General features: G+C 39.2%; 3 protein-coding genes across 5 annotated transcripts in view; 2 read left to right on the forward strand and 1 right to left on the reverse strand.

The window, feature by feature from the left end:
• Nucleotides 1–12908: 12908 nt before the first annotated feature.
• Nucleotides 12909–14767, reverse strand: LOC108571583 (trypsin inhibitor-like). The gene is made up of 2 exons (XM_017933656.1): nucleotides 14586–14767; nucleotides 12909–13359 (listed from the first exon to the last, which is right to left on the reverse strand). The coding sequence occupies exons 1-2, from the start codon at nucleotides 14668–14670 to the stop codon at nucleotides 13199–13201; spliced, it is 246 nt and encodes an 81-aa protein (XP_017789145.1). The 5' UTR covers nucleotides 14671–14767; the 3' UTR covers nucleotides 12909–13198.
• A 2422-nt stretch (nucleotides 14768–17189) lies between these two features.
• On the forward strand, nucleotides 17190–20246 carry LOC108571577 (CCR4-NOT transcription complex subunit 7). The gene is made up of 7 exons (XM_017933648.1): nucleotides 17190–17397; nucleotides 17800–17894; nucleotides 19008–19193; nucleotides 19287–19446; nucleotides 19523–19799; nucleotides 19879–20019; nucleotides 20101–20246. Exons 2-7 carry the CDS (start codon nucleotides 17879–17881, stop codon nucleotides 20227–20229), a joined length of 909 nt encoding a protein of 302 aa, XP_017789137.1. The 5' UTR covers nucleotides 17190–17397; nucleotides 17800–17878; the 3' UTR covers nucleotides 20230–20246.
• Nucleotides 20247–21467: 1221 nt separating this feature from the next.
• LOC108571633 (protein mesh) overlaps nucleotides 21468–26388 on the forward strand; it is an 8938-nt gene continuing 4017 nt past the window's right edge. For 2 of the 3 annotated variants that reach the window (XM_017933722.1, XM_017933720.1), the window contains exons 1-10: nucleotides 21468–21945; nucleotides 22675–22916; nucleotides 23034–23221; nucleotides 23347–23662; nucleotides 23867–24035; nucleotides 24333–24593; nucleotides 24667–24857; nucleotides 25316–25461; nucleotides 25525–25806; nucleotides 26266–26388. The exon at nucleotides 26266–26388 is cut by the window's right edge and continues 347 nt beyond it. In XM_017933722.1, coding sequence (XP_017789211.1) covers nucleotides 21501–21945; nucleotides 22675–22916; nucleotides 23034–23221; nucleotides 23347–23662; nucleotides 23867–24035; nucleotides 24333–24593; nucleotides 24667–24857; nucleotides 25316–25461; nucleotides 25525–25806; nucleotides 26266–26388 — 2363 coding nt within the window. In that variant the 5' untranslated portion in view covers nucleotides 21468–21500. The remainder of the gene's footprint in view (nucleotides 21946–22674; nucleotides 22917–23033; nucleotides 23222–23346; nucleotides 23663–23866; nucleotides 24036–24332; nucleotides 24594–24666; nucleotides 24858–25315; nucleotides 25462–25524; nucleotides 25807–26265) is intronic. The other variant, XM_017933721.1, reaches the window with a different exon arrangement.

Raw genomic sequence — 26388 nt, forward strand, 5'->3', positions numbered from 1 at the left:
AATTTCGAAATGTAGGAAAAGCATGAAAAGTAAAAGGAAACGTGAAACCTTGATAAAATTAATTCAATTTTTAAACTTAACATCGAGGAAAAGGCTACTCGACGAACGATACGCGTTTCGATCGTGTTCTAGTCCACTCGGGGAGACCTATAGTTCCCCAGATCAACCGACTCAAAATTATAATGGAACAGGTGGGCCGGTGGTTCACCTTGGACGGCCATATTCCGACCGCGAACTTTCGTTTCCACCGAAATCACCAGAGAAACGACCATAGAATCCTACTCGGTGGGCAATCTTCGAGATTACACGGTGGTATGATTTTCGATGTTATGGTTTCCACGCACCTGCAATCTTCCGGTCGTTCTACAGAGACGAGAAGCGTGCAATAACGCGATATCTCCGATGGTTTCCGTTGTTTCACAAAATTTTCGATTCGCGTATTCTCTGGATCGATGATCCAGATATATATAACTTCAGAGGGTAATTAAAAATTTGTACGAAACGGAGGAGCACGTGGCGATATCGCGTTCTTCGTTGAATTCTGCAGAGGAGACCGGGTATCTTTTTCACGCGAGGTTTCGAAGATAATCGTCTTACCCGGCGAGAGAACGTGTCCTCGAGATAAGAGGATCTTCTTGCATGCAGCTGGATTAGGTGGCTCCGGGAGCGGCAAATCTCCGCATTATGGAAACCCAAGATGCCATAATTTCCTTGGGCGTTCCGCGCGTAAATCATATTCCATAAACGCGGTAACTAGTCGAGCGTCAAATAAGGGACGAGCTGCGGCGAATGTTGAAGGGTAGATCTAATCATTGTGTAGATCCTTAGATACGCTTAATTTTTTATCATCGACGATACCAAAAAATTCACTTTGTCGTCGCTTTTAACACCTTTACAAAATTGTTCAATTTTCTCTTCGACGAGGCAGTCGTAAGTCTTTATCACCGACAATTAGAAATTTTCGATTTATCGTGGACTTTAACATTTTTAAAAAATTTGTTAATTTTCTCTCCGACGAGCAAAACATAAGGTAGACGCAACAAGTGTTTTCACGTGGTTCTTTTTACTAAAAAAGAAAATTAAAAGCGAAGTTTAATTATAGAAAATTCCTTCTTGAAAAGTTCCAGTGTGAAGGATTTATAAAGATACTCGACGATTAAGTCGTTATGTCATTTCACGTTACGTCACACGTTTCGACAGATTAAGACACATTGAATATTCCTTGGAAACACTGTGCACGGAGTGGCGCAAGAAAGCAAGGACATTTAGCGAACGTTATCCTAGTTCTAGATTTACGATACATAAAATCACCTGTTCCACTGCTTCAGCCTCGTAAAGATCCACATAAATCGATCCCTCGAATTGATACATCCACGATACCGGACGGTGTGTTTCTTTTTTCTCGAGAAAAGAGTTACATATCATCCACACGATCAGCGAGAGGACACAAATTGCGCGAAGCGAACGAGCCCGCCGTACGTTCTCATTTTTCGCCAGGTTTCCCTTACTTTTTGACGATCGTCAACGGTGCAAAATTAATCCGCATAAATTGCGGAAAGTGAACAGAGCGATCCAATCAGGGATATATGTGTATATTCGACAAGAGGCAAATTTATATATCGATCATTATTTTCGATCTGCTTCACGAGAGCCCCGTGCAAATTGCCCCATAAATCGGACGATCTCGAATCGGCGGCGGCCGCACAACTGTCCCCCGTCTGTTCCTCCTCGGAATTCATTTCTCGGTGCATTGGTCCCGATCAAAGAAAGCACGCTCTGATGAAGTAATTAAGGAAAGTAGGGCGTACCCTGTTGATACCGACCAGTGGCGGAGCCGTGTTTCCGATGCAAATCAGTTAGCCAACTTGGCAACTTTCGCGTGCTAATAGTTGCACCTTTGTCACCCCGCTAATTATGGGAATACCGCGGGGATCCACGCTTTCGAACGATCGTCGTTCTCGCGAATCCTGGGACTCGCGAATTACAGGCTGCTGCGTTTTAACGCGTTCCAGGAACTTCGGGACGACCAATTTTTCGCGCTGATCGACGTGTGTGTAGATACAGTGAGTCGAAGAATTGATTGTATACCCTTAACACCTTGGATGCTGGAGCAATTCTATTGTAGGTAAGTAGGTAATCTGTAAGTAGGTAACTTGCCCTCGGAAATTAATTTTTTGTTTAAATACAACACATGGCAATATGCGTAAATAACGCGTCGACAGTTAGAAATGGGACTGTTTAAGTATGCTGTGTGACGCATTAGATGAAAATTTGACTAATTTTGGCATTGCCGGTCACCGATCACCCCCATAAATTGAACGTGTTGAAAGGAGAATAACTTTTTGAAAATTGGATCAAACGACTTGAGATTTTGTTGGCAAATTGGAAGGATCAGTGTACTAGATGACGCGTGCGACAAATTTTGAAAAAATTGCAATTTGTGGAAGTCGCGAAGAGAATTGTAAAGGTCCGCAGTGAAAATTTAAAAAGTATGTTAATGTCGCTATCAGCTACAAACGGTTAAATATTTCACGGCTTTTCCTCAATTCTTACATCTTTCGACGCCTGTCGCTTGTTTCTCCATCAACCGATTTCGATGAAATTTTCTGCACGTGTATAATTGACATAAGTCTACAAACCATATTTTTTAAATTTTCATCACAGACCTTTACAATTTTTTCCGCGATTTCCGTAAATTTCGAGTTTTCAGTAAACTAATCCTAATTTTCCAAAAAAGCTCAAGTCGTTCGGTCGAATTTCAAAAAAAAGTTCGTCTCTTTTTAAGGATATACGATTATTTCTTCCACTCACTGTATACCTGCCCCGAGAAATTTTCTACGCGAACTCGCGTGTTCAGCGCTGGGTACGCGTCGCGATTGCTGCAGCGAGCTAGAACGTTTAATAAGGAAAATTGGCCAATAGTTACGGATGCCTTTTCGATTCTGAACCCTAATGCCCGAGAGACTCGACGAAACTCGCTTAGCCGTGGTCACGCGAATCGTGGAATGCGAACGTTTTTCAGTACGCCTGCCTGCCGAGTGGAAGCGCATGCAATTTTCACGGGTATGCAATAGTTATGCGCTGAACGGTATCCAAATTACGGTGCTCTTGGGAGAATGTTGCGGTACGAATGAAAGTGGATAATAAATTTCAGTGTCGTTCTCTCGTTTCTTTCCAGTCAATGGCTGCGGTAGTATTCGACGAGAAGGTGCAACGAGACAAGAAGAGATCGACGTTCTCAATAGATCTTATCGATACTTGCGAACATTTTACAGAGTGTCTCAATCATCACGAACTAAATTGTTTTCTCTGGTGTTGAAAGTAAGAAGAAACGATCAAGATCGATCTGTTTCTATCCCTTAACCCTTTGCACTCATACGTCGAGGCACACTCGACGTTTTTAAATTGCCAGTTTAAATGTGTACTGTCCGACAAACCTAAAGTGAAGCCTCTGACATCACACGGGGCCTAAAAATGGGAGATGTAAGGGAACTTGCGACGTCTCGCTGCTAGTAAGCCAATAGGGATAGTGTTAAGCACTTGGACACTCACTTTCCGCGTACTTACGAATATTGCACTTGGTGCCGTCTAATGAGTTTATCGTTCTCAATTTACACTAACTGACAATGTTCAGATGACTGATTTTAGTGGTTGAGACTGCTAATGAATGGATCTCGCTGATTCGAGATCCTACTAGTTAACTCTTAATGTTCGAAACTGACAGATCTTGAACTAATAGTCTGACTGATACTGAGCTAATAGTCTCTGACTGATACTGAGCTAATAGTCTCTGACTGATACTGAGCTAATAGTCTCTGACTGATACTGAGCTAATAGTCTCTGAATGATATTGCACTAATGGTATCTAATTGATACTGAACTAATAGTATGTGAATCTCGCTGATTCCACTCTCTTTATTGGCTTGTCCCTTCTCCAAATTCTCCCAAATTTGAGGAAGGGATGCAAAGGGAGGTTCTTAAAAATGCTAATTGACCAACCCCGTATCACCCCCTTCCATTGCGCCCGGAGCGCGAAATGTCCTTGGAGCGGGGGTGACGATGATGGTCGTTGCGAAGCGAAGTTTGGCAACAAGGGGGAAAATCCAGCCAGGTCAACGCTGACCTTCCGTCTTGCTCGGAAGGGAGTTTACCAAGTGGCCTCGGTAATTACATCGGTTTTTTTCGAAGACCCTTTTGGAGATGACTTTATGGTATCTTGCCTTGCTAGCTGAACAATAGCCTATTCTTTAATATTTAGAAAGTCTAGGTGCCGCATGTTGGCTGCAGACCGGTCTGTTAAATTAAGAATAACGGTTTACTGAAATAAAGTCACGTATCATAAAATCGTTCCCTTGCTGTCCTAACAGATAGAATAAGGCTATCGCACTTACTCTTCTATGAACAATAGATGACGATCGGGTCTCGTTCGAGCAGCCGATAATTCAACGGAATGATATTTTCAAGCGCTCGAAAAAAAATTAAGTTTACGTCGTGCATCATGGTAAACTTAATTTTTTTATCCCACGTTCCCAAAATTTATGTTAAAATTCAAGCAATCCAATAGTATTTTTTCCAAATTATTCTACGAGTGGGAACAGTGTCAAATTAGCAATTGAATCTTTGGCAACGATTATTGCTATGTTTATTGCTATGAAATGAGCCCAAGTTCGGCGGGTACGTCTCGATGGCTGGTAAAAGGGAAAACTGACCTGAGGTGTAGGCGTGCTGGATTTTTATATCGTTAGGACAGGAAGACAGGAGTAGAGATAGATAAAGATAGAAGTGGAAAATTTGTAGAAAGCAGGGCCGTTCGTCCTCGTGCAAACCTGGATGTGCGCTTCTTAGGCTACTCGAGGACGAAGGCAAGTCTTAATCCGGGGAGAGACAAAAGAACGGAAGAAGTTGGAAAAGAGGTTGTTCGCGTGGAAGAATAGAACAAGGTTCGGTAAGGGCTCGTTGGCAGTGACGTAGAAAAATTTCGCAGCCTTTGTACAACATCTAAATCTGCCATGCGCCTTGTGCACTAAAATTTGCCGCAGCGAAAGGGTTAACAATCTCTCCCCAGCGAGATCCGTTGTTCACAAGGAAACGTCGATTCTCCTAAACACGGTCAGACGAAGGAAGCGTATTTTCACCGACTCGTGGCACCGAACGAGCCCAAGAAACTCGTCTATAGGAGTGCACGAGTCGGTGGTGAACTCCTCGTATAATATTACCGTAAAACACCCGTTACCTGTGCACCGTCGTACACCTGGAACGTCCATTAAATCATGAAGGTATCGAGCAGCCGATACACAAGCGTGTGTCACTTGCATTATCACCGTACTATTTCTATCCGTTTAGACGAGAAAATTGCTTCCATTACCACGATTCACTCACGATTCGGCCTGGCCCCCGGTGACGCGGCCGTTTTATCGGTAATAATGCCCCCGGTTTTATAGTGACACGCTGTTTTATACTTTTCGTGACTCGTAAATTTCGCCCGGCCGGCTTTATCGTTAATATCGGCTTCGTGAATCTTGCGGGAGGACGCGAACCATCCTGTACACCCCTCCCCTCTCGAGACTGTTACGGTAATTTATCAAACGACGGAGGTTCACGGTTCGAAAAAAGTGGATTTCAGGTGTTTCTGCCGCGATCCGACCGTTTCGACCGCTGATTTTCGCTGCTTTTTGCAGTTGCGTCGCTGATCTGAATACGCAACTAACTTGAGAAACCGGAGACGTTCAAGTGACAGTCGATCTGAGCGTTTGGTGATAGGTGACAATCATTGTGCGGATTATTCCGCTTCTGGCCTTTCTGTCGCGATCCTCCGCCGGAAGCTGCTTTTTGTATTTGCATCGCAGATCTGAATACGCAACTAACTTGAGAAACCGGAGACGTTCAAGTGGCAGTCGGTCTGAGCGTATTATTCCATGGTCGGTGATAAATGACAGAAGATGCAAAAGGGTTAATTGCAAGAGTGTCCCTGAATTTTTTTTTAGAAAAAAAAATACAGTGTTTTTGTAGCTTGCGAGTGGTGTGACTGTTGGAAGTTAGGGACGTTGAATGAGAAGAGTAAAATTGATTTACGTGGATTGTGATCTTGTCAATTTTCAGTTGAAAGTTTGGAAGAATTTTGTTAGTAAATTACAAGTATTACTTGCTTCGTTGTTTAACAGGTTGATTGTCACGTTGGTCACCTGCGAGGGAGATTGTTTCTCGATTGGCCATCAGTGACCGGAGTGCCTGAAATGTTTAGAATAATTCAAATAAAATGAATATCGTCCACTAAAAATTTTCAGCTAGACACTATTTTGAATTAAAAAAGAAAAAAATAGCAATGAGCATAATACAGTATTATGCTTAGAATAATGAAAATTGTCTTGTGCTCCCCTTGTAAATTTGGCGTGGCAGTCGACGCGTTAACGATGACTGAGATTTTTATACCTCGAGAATGTTACAAGAAATGTTCTGTGCTCGTTGTTACGTCGGTTTGTCAGAAAATAATACATTGTACGAATTCTGCGAGTGTCCTTTCATAGGAAGCTTGTATTTCAGAAGAAAGCGAAAGAAAATACGCTTCTGTTCAACGAAAAAGTACTCTTCCATGGTTGTATTTCCACGAGAATCTTGAGGAAATCGTAGAAACCGCGGAGTTTTGAAATGGTGTAGAAAATAAAGAAGTGTACGTTGAAATTCAATACGTAAGCAATTATATATAAAGATGAACTGCGGAACGTTTTTCTTTCTCTTGAAGTAACGCGACACGTTCAGTTGCGTAGGGAAGTTTGCGGTTTCCGGAACTTTCAAAGCGGACGTAGAGCTTCGAAAGTTGTTCGAAATTTTTCAATGCTGTAGTAATGAAGTCTTTTCGACTTTTTGGTACAAAAATAATTTCCATCATCGGTGATGACCTTTTGCCATTTTTCCGGCAGCTTGCGAATACCACTGCGATAGAAATTTGGTGGGTTTGAGTACAGTCGGAAAGAATTCATTTCTGCGCCTAATATTAGGTCATCCTAATGAAAATTCAAAGAAATTCTACAGAGATGACACAATAGTCTTACTATTAGGTCTAATAGTCTTAATTATTAGGTTGTCCGGAAATAAATTGCGGTTTTCTGTTATGTCATACTTAGGGCCCTTCTATACTATATATTTGAAATTTATGTTTATTAAGTAATATACCATTTGAACGCGTAGACGTCGCTCTATCATATAAGCGATACACTTTCTTTTACCGTCATTTGTTCAAATTCGTACCATATTCTTATACGAATTTAAATTAGGACGTAGAGAACTAATGATTATAATGCATAAAAAGTTATTTGTTGAACAAGCAAGTTTGGTAAATCGTGAGGGGCCAATACTCCTACACGATAACGGCCGCCCGCAGGTATCACAATTCACGATTCGGAAGATACACGAATTGGGTTATGAAACATTAAAACACCGAGAAATACGAAAATAAAATATAAGAAATACAATAATTGTTTTAGTTCGAAAACGTGTTGACTTCTTTCCTCCAAATAAGACTCGCCCTGTCGCGAGTCAGCGTTTCCAAGCATGGAAGAGTTACGGCGTTTTGGGACGCTACAAAGGGGTTAACTCGAAAACATCCCTATCGAGTCACCGACAAACTCCCCCGTAAGAATGAACGAACCACACCAAGATCGTACGTCCACCAAAAGCTCGTACCCGATGAAGCGCACCTATATGTAGTGAGAGACGTTCGAACGCGAGGCACCACGAGGTGAACGTGTTACACAGGCAGCATGCATGGAAGCAACGTGTCGGCATGGAAGAACGGACAGAGATAGGAGGCCTCTCTGTATATGGGTGGAAAAATGCGGAACCCGTGCAATTACAGCGTGTTTGCTCCGGGAAGATCGTACGGGTTATCAGCCACGTGTGTGGCAATAGCCGAGGGCTCTATTCCTCTCGTGTCCTACGCTATATTTCCTTTGTGTCAGCGATCTATGGAAACGAGGAGATCACAATGGGTGCTTGGAAGTAATTCTAATAGGAATAGGCCTCTCGGTCTCTCGTTCGCGACTTAATCTACGGCCGCGGAAACTTAGTCACGCGTGTACGTATGCACGTAAGTACTTAGGTGTGTGTTTCTGTGTGTATGGTAACCGTGCATGTCGCGCGGTTTGCAACGCAATTGTACAACCGGCGAATAGTTTTTATCGAATTAATAACGTGGGTGCTGTGTTCACCGTGATCTACTTTACGATCGTTCGCAGAGTCGCTTTTTAACGGAGAGGTATTTGCACGAAGATCGATGGAGAAAATGTGTATCGAACACACTTTGGATTTGGACAATTGTGATCGAGCGTCGAAAATGATTTTCTTTTTTCTCAGGGGTTTTATTATTGTTCTGTGTGGATGGAAACGTTGGAGTTCTAATTGGTTGCAAATTGACCGATGTTGAATTCGTGTTTACTTCAGGTTGGTGCAATTCCTGGTGAATTATTGCTCGAGAATCGAAGGATAATGGTTGATTGACTCTTGTGTGAATAGCCGCAGATGTCTGCTTCATTCTGCGATTTTAGTAGCTTTCTGATAAGAAAATTCTAATCTCGAGGCAAACACGCATAGAATTTTACCGGGAAGATCGAATACTTGCAAGAGTGTACTCGGTTGATCAGGCAAGAGCTAAATTTAAGAAACATCTGTTACTTTAGACAGATTGAAAAGTAGCGGCTGAGAAATTGAAACAAGAAAGTTCGATAGGACGTAGATTAACCGTAAAAATGTACGAATAAATATCGCTTGAGGAATGTCGATTTACAGTAAAGGATTACGCAAGAAACCGATCTTGAAAGCCTTGTGCTGTTTTCAAGCGTCTCGTATCGAGCCCCGCGACGATTTGAATTCGATTGTTACTCCTTCGAATATGTCTTGGCCGCGAGTAGGTACAGGGTCCGAGTTCGGTTGTACTTTGTTTGCTGGTTCCCTTGTATCCAGAGCATGCGAGCTAATGTATTCCGAAGGCAATCATTGCGGTGCCTTGTTGTATGTAAATCACTGCTCCTGGCGGAGATAGATTGTTCGAGGTGGTTTGCTCCGTCGTCATCCTTTCAAAATAGATTTTCGTCACACTGTATCTTACTTTCAGGGTACACAACCCAGAGTGCTTAATTTTAAGGCGAAACACCGTCGAAAACAATTTCGTACCTCCGCAAGAAGAGAATCATTTGCAAAAAAGAAAAATTGTATGAAATACTGTGTATACACGATGATTTACACGATTATTTAATATCGACAAAAATACCACGGCACGCGGTATCAATTTCAAAGAGTGTCAAGGATTTTCAATCTACAAATCATAGTTGAGATCACAATAGACGATAATAATGCAATTCGACGAACGTTATATTGACAACTGTCTACGTCATCGATGCAGTATGCAAATTTTTGCGTCGATACATACCATGCATGAATTCCACTCGGATTAAATCTTTTCGATCGAGAATCAGGCGAAATAAAATTTGCTAAGAAAAATAGCTTATCTGGTATCTTATACATTTCCTCGCAGTTTCCACATTTTCTTGTGAAAAAAAAGTCAACGCGACCGACGAGAAGGTGAATAAAGAGCGCCAATAAAATCTTAGGAAATAGGTGAAACGTGTTACACTTGTTAAGGGTGGTACTGCGATAAGATCGACTAAATGCCGACCACAACGGCAGTCGACGACGTTACACGCGACGATAACGTACGTCGGTTGGTTCGTAGTTTAATTTCATAAAGCGCGGAAGAGTGGTTATACCGATAAAGTGAGTTGTCCAGGTACGAAATATACCGTGTATCGTTGATCTTCCTTTGCATGAAGAGCCGAGATCCTGGTGGCGAACGTAGAAGGCAATGAGCGGTAATGGATCTCGCTTGCAACCTAATTCAATCTAATCGTTAGCGGGACTTGGCCGTGTACGGTTGTGCGCTCGAACAAGTAACTTTGAAGGATGTACGAGACATGGGGACGGTAAGATTCGAGATCGTTAGATGTAGCTGGCGGAGCTGCTAATTCGACGAATCTCGCGCATCGATTTTGCAAAGAATACCTGGTGCCTTGGCTCGCAACGGATGGGATGCTAAAAAATAGCAGGAGTGCTTTGTACGTTTGTTATTTGCGAAGAGATAATTTTAATCTGAATGTGAAATTGTGGAATGTGGGACTATGATGTAATTGTTTGAATAGAATTAGTTAAATTGGTTTTGGGACCGATTTGGTTCGAAAGTAGACTTGAGATTGGAATTTATTTGGCACGGGGATTTGGAAGAGTTTAGGTCCTGAAGGACACTGTGATTTTAGGGACTCTGGAACCTCAGAGACTCGGAGACTTCAAGGACTCTGGGACCTTAAGGACTTTGGGACCTAGGAATTCTGGGCCCTCAGGGACTCCGGGATCTTAAGGACTCAGGGACCTTAAGGACTCTGGGACCTAGGGACTCAGGGACCTTAAGGACTCTGGGACCTTAAGGATTCTGGGATCTCACAGACACTGGGCCCTCAGGGACTCCGGGACCTTAAGGACTCTGGGACCTAGGAATTCTGGGCCCTCAGGGACTCCGGGAACTTAAGGACTCAGGGACCTTAAGGACTCAGGGACCTTCAGGACTCTGGGACCTTCAGGACTTTAGGACCTTCAGGACTCTGGGACCTTAAGGATTCTGGGACCTCACGGACATTGGGCTCTCAGGGACCTTAAGGACTCTGGGACCTCAGGGACTCAAGGACTTTAAGGACTTTGGGACCTCAGGAACTCTGGGACCTCGAAGATCTTGAGATCTCCGTGACCTTGGGACCTCAGAAACCGTGGACCAACTTGACCTCCAGGCCAATTCGACTCTCAAATTAATACGACCTCCACCTCGAGTCAATTTAGATCGAATCAAACCAAATCACTCTCGAGATAAATTTTCCACTATCAAAAAGAATCTTCACCGCTCCGTTACTGTGCCACATAACAAAATAACGTGACATCGTCTACCTAGATAAATCGCCCTGCGAAATGACGACACACAATCACTATTATTTCAATCGCAAGTGGACAACGGGTTTGGTAGCCGACGCTCTGTCGTTAAAGTATTTTCTTCCTGGCAAGGTGTGGCCAATAATAAGCATTCCCGTGCCACGCACGTACACCTAGGTTACAACGATAATAGAGAAATTGGTTAATTTTAAGCATGACTGGAAAGCAGGATCACCTGCGACACGTACGGTTCCAGTTCAACAAACAGTACATACATAACAGCCGGGACGATATTGCATGACATGCACTTGCAACCGTTCTTTTCACCACAGGCCACCATGACTTTTTCCACCGTCGCGAATGTCGAGGATACTGTCACTCAAAATGATCACCGGTGAACACTTCGAGATCCTCTTGTTGCACGCCACTTTCGAAACTGACACGCTTTTATCCACTGAAACGAATCGAAAGATGCGTGCCTCTAATTCCCCGATGACAGCGCGTGCATGCCTCTTCTACTCATCATTGGAGAACTTTATGACAGACGCTGGTTTCACAACTTCTCACATTGCTATCGCGTTTTAATTCGTGACACAGTTAGTCGATAAAATAAGGCCAAAAGGCTTAATAAATCATTTCTTTTTTTCTTTTTTTTTTTTTTTGGAGCTAAACACTAATATTATCATCACTCGTGGAAGATTTTTGTTTCGATAAAAAGTTAATTTTTAATAAACATTCTCAAATAAGTTTCTACGTAGACTTAAATACAGACTTTTCTCTCATTTTTCTTATTTGTAAGATTAGCTAATAAATAAGTTGGATAAAGTGAGTAAATCAATTATACTCATTAATGATCGGTATCACAGATAAGAGCGACGTTATCACGACAGCGGACGAATGTCTGGTTAAAAGAATCAAACGGTAAATGAAAGGCGATGTTTAGCAAGTGTGAAGAACAATTAAAAGAAAAGATTCTTCGACGATAATTACGATTGATAATGAAAGTATTGTTCGAGTAGCTTGAAAAGGCTTTCGCCAAGAACAGAAGTAAGTTAATCTGCTTTGTTTTCTTTCAGATATCTTCGCTGTTTTTCTATCTTGAATTAACACTAATCGTATCGACACTTTACGTGTACCTATTCTTACCGTAGGCGGTCAAATGACCGGTTATGAAATAATCGTATTTTTCCGAAAGGAACACAGGTGATTGTTAATTGAATATAGGAAACAACGCAGAAAATAGTCTTTAGATAATAATAAAAAGAATTACACATTTGCATTTTTATTTTTAACAAGAACGGGAAAAAATAGACGCATGGTTTTAAATCAAATTTTAAAACCGGTCATTTGACCAGGCGTGGTACGTTTAGCGTTAAGAATTGCAAGTGAGAGAAAAGTCCAAGCGGTCAAATTGACAAAACTGTTCACTACTGTTGCTTTGCGCGGATTTACGAGCGATGAGTATCAGATGTTTATGTCTCCTCTAATCGATGTTTATCTCGCTTGACCGCATTTGCATGAGTTATCTCAGCGATCTGGTTTTTCTATCTTCGAACTCGACAAATCACGATTTTTTGGTAAACACTTGAAAATTTTATAATATATTCATAATTTTATATATACTTGATAATACTTTTTATTATATTATTTCATAATTTGACAATAATTAAAACATTTCTTATACTTCGTTTTGCAATATTTAATTCACGTTTGACATTTCATTGACATCGTTCAGATCTTAGAAAACATAAATATTTATTTCAAGTACAATTTAATTTCACAACTAATACAGATTTTACACCATGTATGTATGCACACTACCGGCCAAAATTTGAGAATCATCTCCCAGTTTTCATCAATACTGAATCTGCTTCTAATTTTTTATAGACTTGAAGTTTATCTCAACTCTACATTTATTAATTTATCTCATATCGATTGATTGTAGGTTTTGCAATACATGATTTGTACGGAAATATTTCTTTTATCGCATTTTTTTATTATTACAGACTTTATACTATGTACAGGTGTTGAAATAAACGAGTTGTACAAATTGGTTCAGGATGTCGAACATCAGTTTTATTTCTCCTGGATGATTATTGTAAAAATAGAAAAATATACAATCCTAATCTATCTGATAGAATGTAGGAGAGGTTGCTTCTTCCTTTGAGTATTATACATATAATTTAATCCAGTTGGTAATAATACGCTCCGATCACACTGACACACTCCTAGATGTTCACGAACAGATTTCCTGACATTTATCCTGGCTCTGGAAATTATTCTCGTTTCCTCGACAACCTCCGTACATGAATTCTTCGCATTTATTCGTGACCGGGTTGTATCCGTACCTCGTCATAAGCGCCTTGCACGGTCCGTGTTCCAACGGCAGAAGACATTCTGTTAACGATCGAGAGACGTAATTGAAAAAAAAATTGAAAAAATTCAGGTGAAAGTGATTAATTTAACGTACGGTGAAAATAGCTCGACGTATTTCTATTTCTCACAGTTATATTGCTGTAACTGAAATGACGTGTTACTTTCGATACTTGGATCTTTGCATTTATGGCAAATTAATGGGTTGTGCTGTGACAATAACTGTGTGATTAAATTATCGTTAAAAATAATTTTGCGAGTAATTTTGTATCGTTCGAATAAAAATTTTACGTTTCTTCGACAATTTCGTGGATGCAATTTTATTTGGAGAATAAATGGTGTATGGTATTAGCAGTTTGTTTCGCAGCGCGTCATAGAATGACAGATCGAGTAAACAAGTTATCAACGATAGACACGTCGAATGCATCGTTTTATCAAAATCGCGGAGATCACTGTAGAAATAGATCAAGTTCGTGGAAGCCTATTGAATGACGAGAAAAGTGGAGGGAAATCACTTTGGTTTGTGCATAATCATAGTTAGAAGTAGGACTTTGAATTGAGTATGTATTTTCTGTAAGAAGTAAAGTGAAATCAAGATTGTTTCGCTGTAAAATCGCTTTTTCAGAAAAAGATCTGCTCGAGATCGTGAATAGTGGGATAAATTATATTCACTCACTATTTGTGCCTTGTAAGAAAATTACTTTACTTTCGAGTACCTTTAATATTACTGAATTATCACTTAAAATTAATATTTACTCACTATAATGCAATAACATACTAATTCCATGCATTGTAAACCAGTTACTTTACTTACGAGTATCTTTAACGTTACCGAATTATCGCTCAAAATTAACAATTGTAAATTAGGGACAATATTGTGTCATTTCAGCTACATTCTACGAACATTTTTATGTTATACTTTCTTGAAAAAGTTACTTGAAAAAGAAAATTTTTCAATCAGCCAAAGTATCAAGCACTTACCAGATAACAGTTCTAACGAAATCTAAACGATATCGATCACGCGATCAACAGTATCGTAAACTCCAAAGATTCGCAAAAACAAAATTTTCCGACCTGAAATCTGAATTTTTTATCAACCGCCAGCAATTTTTACCAATTTATTAATTTTACGATACTGCATGTCAATAAATTGCACAATCTGGTAAAAGCTTGTATTTATCGCTTGAAAAATTCTGCAAAAAAAAAAATTGAAATAAAAAGATTTACAAAACTTGAAAGATTGTACGTACGTGGTCCAACAGCGGCGGAAGCTTCCTGCGTCATCAGGGCGCAGCAGAGGGTGGCGAAGAACAACGCGATCATTTTGCCGTTCATTTTTGCTGCGTGTGTCGTTGTTAAGCACAGAGATCGTAACGTGTGTAACCTCTTAACGCAACTTCGAGTAAGTATGTACTACGCTGTATCAGGTCATTGAACAGAGTTTATATAGATCGCAGTGGGTCTGGTAGGGGCTGTTCACTTAATCGTGTTATCGCTGTGTATATTTACGCAACGATCGCACACACCTAGACGCCGCCGTGTAGGAGAGAGTTCACGGTATTTTCAGTTTTCTGGGTAAATGCGATGAACATGCCGGAGATAGGAGAGTAAGGCCTAACTTGGATGGTTCATCGCGAATAATTGTGCCTCGATCCTTTTTACGAGTTGTGTTTTGCTTATAGTGCCAAGGCTCGCAAGGTCGTGCATTGATAGTGATTCGATGATTCACACGGACCGATAAGGTATTTGTCTAGTACTTCGGAATTGTTATTATAGATTGCCTTTCGAGTGCCTCTATTTCGAATTTATATCAAATGGCACTGAGCGAAACTCGAGCTCCTTATCTCTCCCGAATTGCTGTTTTGGCGCTCAGATTAAGTGCACTTTGACGCCTGACTCATTTTACGACCTCACTGCATCGGCTTTACAGACTATACCAGAGTGCGTAACTTCTCGCTCACGAGCAAATTTCCCCTCCCGAGGTACCCCCACTACGCGACTGAGATGATCACGCTCGAGTTACGGCGCAGAGCGAGAGGACGCGAGGAGTCCTCCCACCACAACTCCAGCGACTGCCTTTTGTTTATGTTACACATTTCGTACCAAAAAACTATCGCTGGAGTTGTGGTCGGTAGACTCCTTCTCGCGTCCTCTCGCTGCGCCGTAACTCGAGCGTGATCATCTCAGTCGCATAGTGGGGGTACCACGGGAGGGGAAATTTACTCGTGAGCAAGAAGTTACGCAGCTCTGGACTATACCTACTTCGCTTGACTCCGCCCATTTTGCTTAATTCCGCCCAGTTCGCTTGACTCCGCCCACCTCGCTTAACTCCGCCCACGGCGCTCCAGAAGTCGCTATTAAGATTTTTGACGGCACACACTGACATATATATACGTCGTTCAAAATTAGAGTAACCTTGCTCTTGGACCGATTCTCGTCCGTTCTGCGCATAGACAGAGAGGGTAAGACGGAGAAAAACGTAGGTGGTTAAGTGGGGGTTTGGACGTTCTGGTGGTTCTAGCCCTGCCTTGGGCACGTCCCATGCGCGAAGCGAGGTTACTCTCATTTTGAACAGAGTATAGTAGTAGGATCTCCTTATTTTAAGGTGATACTTTTCAATCATACGTTCATTCGACGTCGAGCTTAATGCTTTAATTTACGAACTCATTATATCGCTTCCACTAACTATACACTTTTAATTTTTGATCTAACGTGCATGTACAGAATAGGGCAAAACTAATTCCCTGATTTGATTTGTTTGCAATTTTGAAAGAAATGAAAGATTTTTGAAAAGAACTGCTTATTGTGGGAATGATTTTTTTTATTAATTTTTCACACGAAGATATAAAATGTACTTACAGTTATAAACGGTAGAAATGAAGTAGAATGTGAACGAACGTATTTGCAGCACAATCGCAAGGATACTAACGATTTAATACTGTTTAAATAAAACAGTTCAAGGAATTAGTTTGTATCGCACTTTTCAGGGAAACAACAGCATGTTATCGAGTCGCGAAAACTAACCTAATAAATTTGCATTTCAAGATCACACGTTGTATATTTAACGAAAGTGCTTCAGCTACGAAAAGTGAATTTGATTGTATTAGGGACAGGCTTCTGGTTACACTATGGGCGTTGTGTGTTATGTAAATGAAATAATGGAATTGTCAGAAACCCTACAAATACCAGAATCGAATACAACAGAGTATGTTTAAATGACTAATGGAAAGGTAGACACTGATAAGACACTTCAAAGAAATTCATGTGTCAGAATGATGCAACCATTGTAATTACGTACATTCGTCCTTAGAATGTTTTCCTGGTATCGTTTCTTGTTATTACGATAAGTATTTTCAGAGCTTTATCAGAGTCAACGCAAATGTTCCGGTTTTTTGAAGCAAAGTCTAGATTATGTAAACTGTTTCAAGTGAATGGCGACTTGTAATACTGTTCACAGTGTAGAATAAATATTTTATATTTGAAATGTGAAATGTTATGTTCTAAATGTCGCGTTTGTACAAACGGTACGAAATATTCCTTTTTCTATTTACAGCGTTATTGCGACAATGAAATTAAAAACAAGTATGGTAACCTTGCAGCAAAAATAGTTGTGAACAATGTAACGTTATTTTCTTATTACAGATGTTTGAGGTTCGAATTAACTTTCATTCATAAAAACGTGTTATTTACGGTACGACTGCTGCGCTACATGATATCTACTTAGCGTGAAAATAGTGTACCTCAATGTCATATGCTTGGTATTTTTAACTCGAAGGGTAATCGTTTAGGACTATGTCTGTCGCGCCCTCTTCCACGTTGCCTTCGATTCGTGAACAAATATCTGTGATCTTAGCAACGCCGCATACGAAGATGTCCAGCATAGCGATTTTGGCGCCCTAACTTCAGGTAGCATATAGAGGGAATTGCTGCTTTGAGTTTGGACACTCATTTAACCTGTTCGTAGTGTGACAGAAGATTTAAAAGCGCGATAAGTGTTTTATAAAACTTTATTTCGCTTAATACATAGAAAAACATCGTGTGGAGCAACGAGGACACAAAGAGGTACATTTTATCATTTACTTCTTTCATATTCACTCGAGCAAATCATTTTTGTTTATCTGTAATACATAACCTATTTTTCCACCAATGTATTTATTTCAAAATTAACACTCCCCAAAATGATTCCTTATCGTCCAATTTCATTTTTCTATCATGCTTCACGCTAATGTCACGTTTTTGAAGTTTTGTTTATTGTATGCTCGCTATAAAAGAATGATACTTGTTTGCGCGGACTTCTAACCTTCAAACTGTAATGTTATTAGCAACCATTGAATTCAAATTTGTATACCATTCTTTAATCTCACGTGTATGTAATATACATAAATCATACTCCTAAGATTAGATTTGAATATCATGTAGAGAAAATTGTTCAGCAAGTGATAACATTTATACGTATATTTCCAGTGATATGAAGAAGGTAAAGCTGTGACAGTGGGAATTAAACATAAAAATAGCCCCGGTGACGACAGGAATATCTAACCTTATGCCCTCAGCTACCGGTACGTATAATACATTGTAACTATACGAGTGATTATTTCTTTTACGAGGGTACTGTTTTGCATATAATTTTTCTATTACATTACTTCACTTTCTTATGTCGATAGAAGTCATAAGAAAGTCTACAAAACCAAGCCTTGAGAAGTGTTGGACTTGACATTTGTTTACATGAATTAAATAATAATCGATTGTATAATGAATACCAAAGGTATAACACAAATATATATGACCTCCAAATAATGAATATGGCACATACATATTGCAGGAACTGAGAGAAGCAAAATAGATAAAGTACTTTGGATTTGTGTGGATGAAATTACGTCAAACATCCTTCCAGAAGAGCTACATAATTGAAGTCCTCTTTGAAAGTAGTAGAATAGATTAGAACATGCAATGAAGTTCCCAAGAAATATACAGTCGCTGTTGCTGCAAGAAAAGGTGTGCGCTTTCAGAGAATTTCAGAAGAATGCACAAATCTTAGAAGGTGCAGTTATATGAGCCACTAGACTGGCTCTGTAACATAAATAATACAACTCTAGACTTATAGAAGAAAACTACTATAAAATACAGCACAAATGTTTATTATAATTTCGTATAATTTTGTACAGAAGTATTTTTAAATGATTTTTATTTGTTAAACAGTATGATATAAGACATGTGACTGCTAAATAAGATGTTATACTACTTTGTAGAAAACAAAATTCTGTTTCCTTTCTGAAATATGACTGTATTATGAATTTCGTAAGATCTTCATTTATGGTTGGTCTGTGCCCATGTGTAACAATCGGTGTTTATTATTCAAGAACTAATGCTTACTCAAGGCAATTGAAAAAAATATATATATTGCATATATACAAACAGTACCAACCAAAAATGGTTTTTCTGAATACTTACAATAAAGTAACTACGAGTAATTACGTTGTAAAGTATTATGATTCAGTTACCCATTAACCATTGCAAAATTAAAGAAGAATATGATACAAGAAATTGTATATATATATAGTGTACATTTGTATTATCAACATACAACCTATGAAATGCTGATAACGAGTGTTGTCATTGCGCTCCTTTTTATTTCATATCAAAGTAGTACTTATGTTTTCAAATATTTTCAGGAGGAAGTAACCCTATAGGGCAGCAGAAGGGTGGGGCTACTATGCCCAGTAATGAAGAATGTGGGATCCGAGATGTTTGGGGTCATAATCTCGAAGAAGAATTTCGTACAATTCGGCAGGTCGTGCAACAGTATCAGTATATCGCGATGGATACTGAATTTCCAGGAGTAGTTGCTAGGCCGATTGGTATGATATGATAATAATAATAATTTAATTCTACTAAATAATATTTTATGAAAAAAATACTTAAAAAAATGTCTTGTTCCTTGTTTATTGCAGGTGAATTCAGGACTAGCGCCGATTACCAGTATCAATTACTTCGATGTAACGTAGATCTCTTGCGGATAATTCAACTTGGTCTTACGTTTCTCGACGAATCGGGGAATACACCTGGCGGTAGTTATACGACGTGGCAATTTAATTTCAAATTTAATTTACAGTACGTTTTGCATGGTTCACTATGAGATAATATATTAAAAGTGTAGAATGAGATAATACATTGCGTAACTCTTTAGGGAAGACATGTATGCACAGGATAGTATAGATATGCTACAAAACAGTGGTATACAGTTCAAAAAACACGAAGAAGAGGGTATCGATCCTTTAGACTTTGCCGAACTTTTGATGACATCAGGAATTGTTCTTGTCGACGACATAAAATGGCTGTCCTTTCATTCTGGCTACGACTTTGGCTACCTATTAAAACTTCTTACAGACCAAAATTTACCACAGGAAGAAAGTGAATTTTTCGAACTCCTTAGGATATATTTTCCAACGATATACGATGTAAAAGTATGTTTTTTTTATCGTTATTCCGAAGAGACATTTCTTATAACACGAACTATATTAATAAACAACTTTCTGTTCGCAGTATTTAATGAAATCTTGCAAAAATTTGAAGGGAGGCCTACAGGAAGTAGCAGAACAATTGGAAATTCAAAGAGTTGGACCGCAACATCAAGCTGGATCGGATTCGTTACTTACGGGAATGGTTTTCTTTAAGATGCGAGAGGTAAAAGCAATTTCTAATGAAAATCTAAATGTTAATCAATCATTTTGCAAGTGTACCAATGAAAAGAATAATTTGTTTCAGATGTTTTTCGAAGATAACATTGATGATGCGAAATATTGTGGTCATTTGTACGGTTTGGGAACATCATTTGTCGTGAATGGTTCAGGAGGTTACCTAGACAGTAATGGAGATAATTCTTCGTCTTCGTAATGTTAAAAACTATCACATCTCAGTCGGAACAGATTATTTCATTACAAATAAAATGTTATAAATAATGTTTCACTTAATGGTCAAGCGTATAGTTCATATCCACAATATTACATTCAAATCACTGCTGTAGATTATAAATATCACCAATTGAAAATGAAACTATAGGAACATTTTTTCATATTTGTGCATTTTTTGTATCCTCGCATTTGAGTCTTTCGTAGGTTTCTTCTGTGATACGTGCTATTAATCGAAAATATTTACAATACTGTGCAACATAAAATATGTAATATAGTTTCTTTACAAGCGTTTGTGACAATATTGGTATACAAGATACAATTGCAGTACAAAAGAAAAAAAAAAAAGAGGAAACAAATCTACTTTTAAGATTTTTGCAAAAATCTCTATTGGGATATGGAAGGTCGGTTAAGCATTGAAAAGTGAAAAGAAAAATTTGAAAGGAAAGGAAATGCAAGATTGCATTAAGTACGTCTATCAGTGTTCATATGTACATTTATCATACAGTGCATTTATAGATCAGTACATTTTAAGCCTGATAGTAATTTCTTATATTTAGTGTTTTAATAAATATTCGTCAAAATCATGCTTTGTGCAATTTTAGACCAATTGGATGAGATATAGACGCGTAGCTATTCGGAGGAGAGAAAAAAAAAAGGAATTTATTCTCTCGTGGTTAATCGTACTTTTTGTAGAGAATACAATTAGTGAGAAATTTCTTGTTTTTGTTTTATTCTTTTTTTTTATTATTTTCCAGATAGTACTTCCTTATACACGTATGTTTTATTGTGAAACGCGTTATTAATTACGAGACTAAAGCTAGAACGATTTTTTGCCACACTTTAAAAGTAAACACCGTAAAACCCATTTCTTTTGTAAATAACACGTCGTTCCAGAGATACAATAAACATCTTACTTAAAAAGAACTTCGTCATTTTTCATTACTGACTACACAACGTAAACAACGGTATCCAAGATACCATATAACTCGACAATTATAAAAATAAAAGTAAAACCTAATATTACACGATCGTTCGAAGGACATTTCATGCCCTCTCGAAACTAGGGCACTAGCCCTTTGCTTGTTTTATCCGTGTAAGTTTCAACCTTATCAATCCACCTGTAGTAATGAGATAAACGCGCGTTATCGCTATACAACTGATATCAAAGTACCGTTATCATAGCTCGTTACCTGAACTTACAGCTCAGTGTCTTTTAGTAAAGTAGACAAATCGGTTCATTTACCCTTGTTAAAAATGCGGAATGAGCCCCGTCTCAGCCGCGTTTTTTCATCCCCAACGTCGCCCTTGGTTCATTGGTGTTTCCTCCTGTTGCTAACCACCGGGATATCCGCGCAGATCGAAAACGAAACGTTCGAAAATGCGTTCGGACTGGACGAGACCGAATCCACGGAGAACAGAGAACCGATCTACACGGAAAGCAGCGAGAATCATCCAGATGTAACGAACAAGGACATTGCACAACCTTTGTCGGAAGTGGAGGACCTGAACACCGATGGAAAAAGTCGCGATGACAATGGTTGGGACCACGTGACAGGCAATGTCGAAGGGAAAAAAGAAGACGAAGTTCCGGCTATCGTCCAAAATGAAGAGAAAGTCGAAAGTAAGGATCAAGTCGCGTTTTCTCGAGGTCTATCCGGTAAAATGGCCGGAGAAAAAAGTGAAAAGTACGTAAGATACGGTGAGTATTTCGATATCGATGGGCGTGACCATTAGTTTTTCTCCTATTTTATACACCTTGACACGTAATTGTTGAAAACATTGCATTTCACTTTTTTCATCGTGTAATTTCGAAAATTATTTATCTATGAATTTCTTTGAAAGGAAGTATGCTCGATTAATAGGCGTTCAACGGCGTTATTTTGTTATGTACAGTCGAACTAACGAATCAGATCTTATCCGTTTTATCAGTTACTCACTCTAACGTAAATCGGGGATGAATCATTGAGTTTGTATCACCACGACGTTCGTAACGAACACTTTTCAATCTTCCTTCTATTCCCTGATATCTCTCCGTTGGAATTATTTCGTTCAGTTCTACTGCCTCTTTACGTTCAACTTAATCTACACGATTATGTTATCGTTTATGTCAATATGTTTCGTTTGTTAATTTCACTCGCCAAGATGTAAGCTGGTTGTTAATAGGAAACTCGTCGAAACTGGCGATATTTGCAAAATCACACTTCAACCCTTTCGTGATCTCAAAAATTAATACTCGAAAATTCGTCTCGATTTAACGTTTATCAAAGTACGACTCAGTCTTGATGCAATAATTTGTAGATAAATAAAAAAAGTTTGAAAAAATAGTAATTCAGTCACGAAAGGGTTGAAAAGATGGTAAAATCGTTAAACAAAATTCTACACGTCGAACGATTGTATTCGATGGACTAGAATTCACGTGCCTTTGCAGATTCCGATTTACCGGAAGCAGATAGATACGCGCCTCGTTCCGATGATTCAGTACCTAACTACATTTTAACGGAGGAAAGGTTGAAAGAGATCCGTTCTAAGTTCATGTATTGGTTCTTCGACAAAGGCGGCGACAACGACGAAGGCGACTACCAGAAGGAGATCCAATCGTCCACACCTCAGACACACAAGAATTTCAATTTTCAATTACCATTCTTCGGGTTCCGATACAATTACACGCGAGTACGTTTTTCTTCGTCGTCACTCGTTATCAATCTACCAATAACTATCGGCTAATCTAATCTGAAAAAGAAGATCCTACTCGGCCGTATTTCAAGCAAATACATTGCACATTTTCAGGTATCCATGAACGGTTTCTTAGAATTCAGCGACCCTCCGGTACATTACACGTATCCTGTCGTATTTCCTGTCAAAGACTGGCCGAAGAAGAACGATCCTAGCTTCATCGGGATATTCTTCAGTAAATGTCGCATAGGAGAAGTAAGACCCACCGATATAGATCAAAGGAAAGCTGGTGTATACTTTAGGTCGGTGGGAAATTCTTGAAAAAAAAAAAAAAAAAAAAAAAAAAAAAAAAAAAAAAAAAAAAAAAAAAAAAAAAAAAAAAATAGTTTATATAATTTGAGAGTTTGTAATGAAAATTATATTGTAGGCTCGAGAGAGATTTGGAAAGGAGGAAAGATCAATTCGGCGTTGAAATGCGCGAACGTATCAAGTGGGACGTTCGTGAGGGGATCATTGGTACAGATTCATTCGAACCTAAACATTCGGTAATAATCACGTGGAAGAACATGTCGTTTACTGGTGGTATCGATAATTCGCTGTACAAAACGAACACCTTTCAAATGGTCCTGGCTACGGACGAAGTGAACACCTACGCGATCTTTAATTATCTGGAAATTCAGTGGTCCAGTCACACTGAGGCTGGTGGTGACACTACTGGAGGAGAAGGTGGAACTCCAGCGTTTGTATGTTTCTTGACGTTCCCTAATTTATCACATAATATGGAGAATCATATGCAGATTGTATAACGAGGTTCATTAATCGCTTTGCCATTTGAAAATTGAATAAACAAATTTTAAATGGTAAAGTGCGATACTTATGAGTCATTCTTTATAATTAATCTGCTATTTATTAGATACAAGTTCTCGTTAAAATTTGTTTTTTTTCAGGTCGGTTTTAACGCCGGAAACGGCACGAGAAGCTACGAATACCAACCCTACTCTCAAAAGTCGACGATTCGCGATTTAACAGGAAGAGGATGGGCGAATGGCTTTCCAGGACGTCACATATTTAGGATAGACGAGAATATATTGCCCGGAACTTGCAACAAAGATATCGGTAAGATTGTACAACAGTATACGTGAAGAAAAGCCGAGAAAAAATGTTTGGAACCAAACAGGGAATCGAACCCGTGACCTCCGGGGTGGCAAGCCGAGACTCTACGCCTATAGCTAAAGCGTCTTCTTAATTTCATTGCTGTAATTGCTCCTTTTGAATGACACAAAGACTCCAATCCCATAAATATTTCCTATCTTCGATACAATTTTACTACTGATTATACGTTTCACACTTTCATACAGGTTTTCATATTATACTCATGTCAACGTTCTATTTTCCACGTTTTCTATGTTACAGCTGGCGCAAACTTGCCTCTAATGTTCGCGCCCGAGAGTGGAAACATGTTGGGCGGTACAATTGTCAATATAACTGGTCCATGTTTCAACGAGACCGAGAAAATTCGGTGCATGTTCGAGAATGTATGGGTGTTGGGTACGATGATCAACAGGAACCGCGCGATTTGCGTTCAGCCATTTGTGAAGGCGCAGGGTTACATCCGATTCGCGATCAGCATCGGAGAGAGTAAGACTTACGATTGGAAGGGGAAATATTTCATCGGTAAGGTGATCATATCGTATGATCGAGAAGACGACGGTTTTTATTATTAATTATAAATTAACGAACTCTTCAGAGACCCCAGCTACAGCGGCTGAGAAGATCGCCGTCTCGGATGCCGTTCACCAAGCGAATCCTGCGCAGATCAAAATTACTTGGAAGAATTATAATTTGACAGCCAATACGAACGCAGGCGTGCAGATATCTTTGTGGGGATATCGCGAGACCAAAACTACCCCTGAGTTCGAGTACATCACTACTTTGGAGGTTTGTTTCAGGACAATTTAGCAGGATATACTAAAGGTTCTAGAAGAAGGTTCTTCTAGAGGTTCTAAAGACTCTAACACTTTTTCGTGCAAACTTACAAAAAAAAATTAAACATTTTTATTTAAAAAAAAAAATATTGCAACAATAAAATGCACATTCATCGTTACACTTGTGAAGAAAATATGGTCAGAGGTTCTAAAGACTCTAACACTTTTTCGTGCAAACTTACAAAAAAAAAATTAAACATTTTTATTTAAAAAAAAAATATTGCAACAATAAAATGCACATTCATCGTTACACTTGTGAAGAAAATATGGTCCTGAGAATCTACTTCTTATCGAATTATTCATCTTTTATCTCTATCATTTTTTTTTTTTCAATTGCCATTACAAAAGAGTTGCCTGAATCACTCTGTACATAGTCGAGAGCTGATAACTTTACGGTTAACGGAATTTTAGAAAACGTACACCAATACGGGCGAATACATCATCACACCAGCTAAATACCGCGAGGCTAACAATCCTTATCAGCTGGACATGACTTTTGGGTTCATTCAGATGAATTTAACGGATCCATTGCAACAGACCGGCTACAACATCACACCGTACGTAAATCGTGTACATGAATGAAACTGTACAAATGGTAATGCGAGAGAATTATTTTTCAGGAACCTATGGAGTAGGCCAATTCCACTAGCTTGGTATTTTGGCGCGCAATGGGAGAGAATGTACGGTTCGAAGTGGCCCCAAAGGCTTTGCGACAAGTGGATTATGAACGACAGATACTTGAAAAATTTTGCGGCAGAGATATCCCTGTGCCCGTGCACTGTGAAACACGCGTTGTTGGATAAAGGTCGGTTCCTTCCGGATTACGATTGCGACAAGGACTCGAATTTGGATTGCATGTACAATCAGCACGCGTATCATTGTGTGAGGACAGGCGCGCCCAAGTGAGTGACATTTTTTAAGTAACATGGTTTAATTTTAATAGTTTAATTTATTCTGTGGGATTTTAATTGCTGATGTTTTTTTTCTTGTAATTTTTTCTAATAAAGACAGAGTATGATACAAGTGACTGTAATAACTGTGAAACGACTCTTACAGCTCTAGAGAATCACTATCGAAACCACACACGACGAGTTTGATCAAACTTACGTGAGAGATAGTTCATAAAAAAATATTTGACACGTACTTTTTCCTATCGCCCATCGTTCATATTAAAGGAGTGAAAAAAATCCTCAAAGTTGAGGCTAGAAAACATTTTCTACAATATCTCAAGAATTAAAATTTTTTTTAATATAATAAAAAATACATGTCAAATATTTTTCCACGAACTATCTCTCACGTAAGTTTCATCAAAATCGGACAACTTAGACGACAGTAGCAATTTATTATTTCCCCAATCTTAGCATGGACGGTTCCGAGCAACAATGTTGTTACGACAAAAATGGCTACCTGATGTTAACGTACGATCAGCCATGGGGTTCTAGGCCGCACAGATCCCACAACTTGGGCTACTATCCATGGGACGA

Source organism: Habropoda laboriosa, unplaced genomic scaffold (assembly GCF_001263275.1).
Source record: "Habropoda laboriosa isolate 0110345459 unplaced genomic scaffold, ASM126327v1 scaffold40, whole genome shotgun sequence".
In the NCBI taxonomy this organism is placed as follows: domain Eukaryota; kingdom Metazoa; phylum Arthropoda; class Insecta; order Hymenoptera; family Apidae; genus Habropoda; species Habropoda laboriosa.

Excerpts from the sequence above, each read along its gene's own strand:
- LOC108571583 (XM_017933656.1), bottom strand. The coding sequence starts at position 14,670 with ATGAACGGCAAAATGATCGCGTTGTTCTTCGCCACCCTCTGCTGCGCC. Across the intron at positions 13,360-14,585 it reads TTCCGCCGCTGTTGGACCAC|AATGTCTTCTGCCGTTGGAA; the intron begins GTACGTACAATC and ends GATCGTTAACAG.
- LOC108571577 (XM_017933648.1), top strand. Across the intron at positions 19,194-19,286 it reads AGTAGTTGCTAGGCCGATTG|GTGAATTCAGGACTAGCGCC; the intron begins GTATGATATGAT and ends TGTTTATTGCAG. Across the intron at positions 19,447-19,522 it reads AATTTCAAATTTAATTTACA|GGAAGACATGTATGCACAGG; the intron begins GTACGTTTTGCA and ends GTAACTCTTTAG.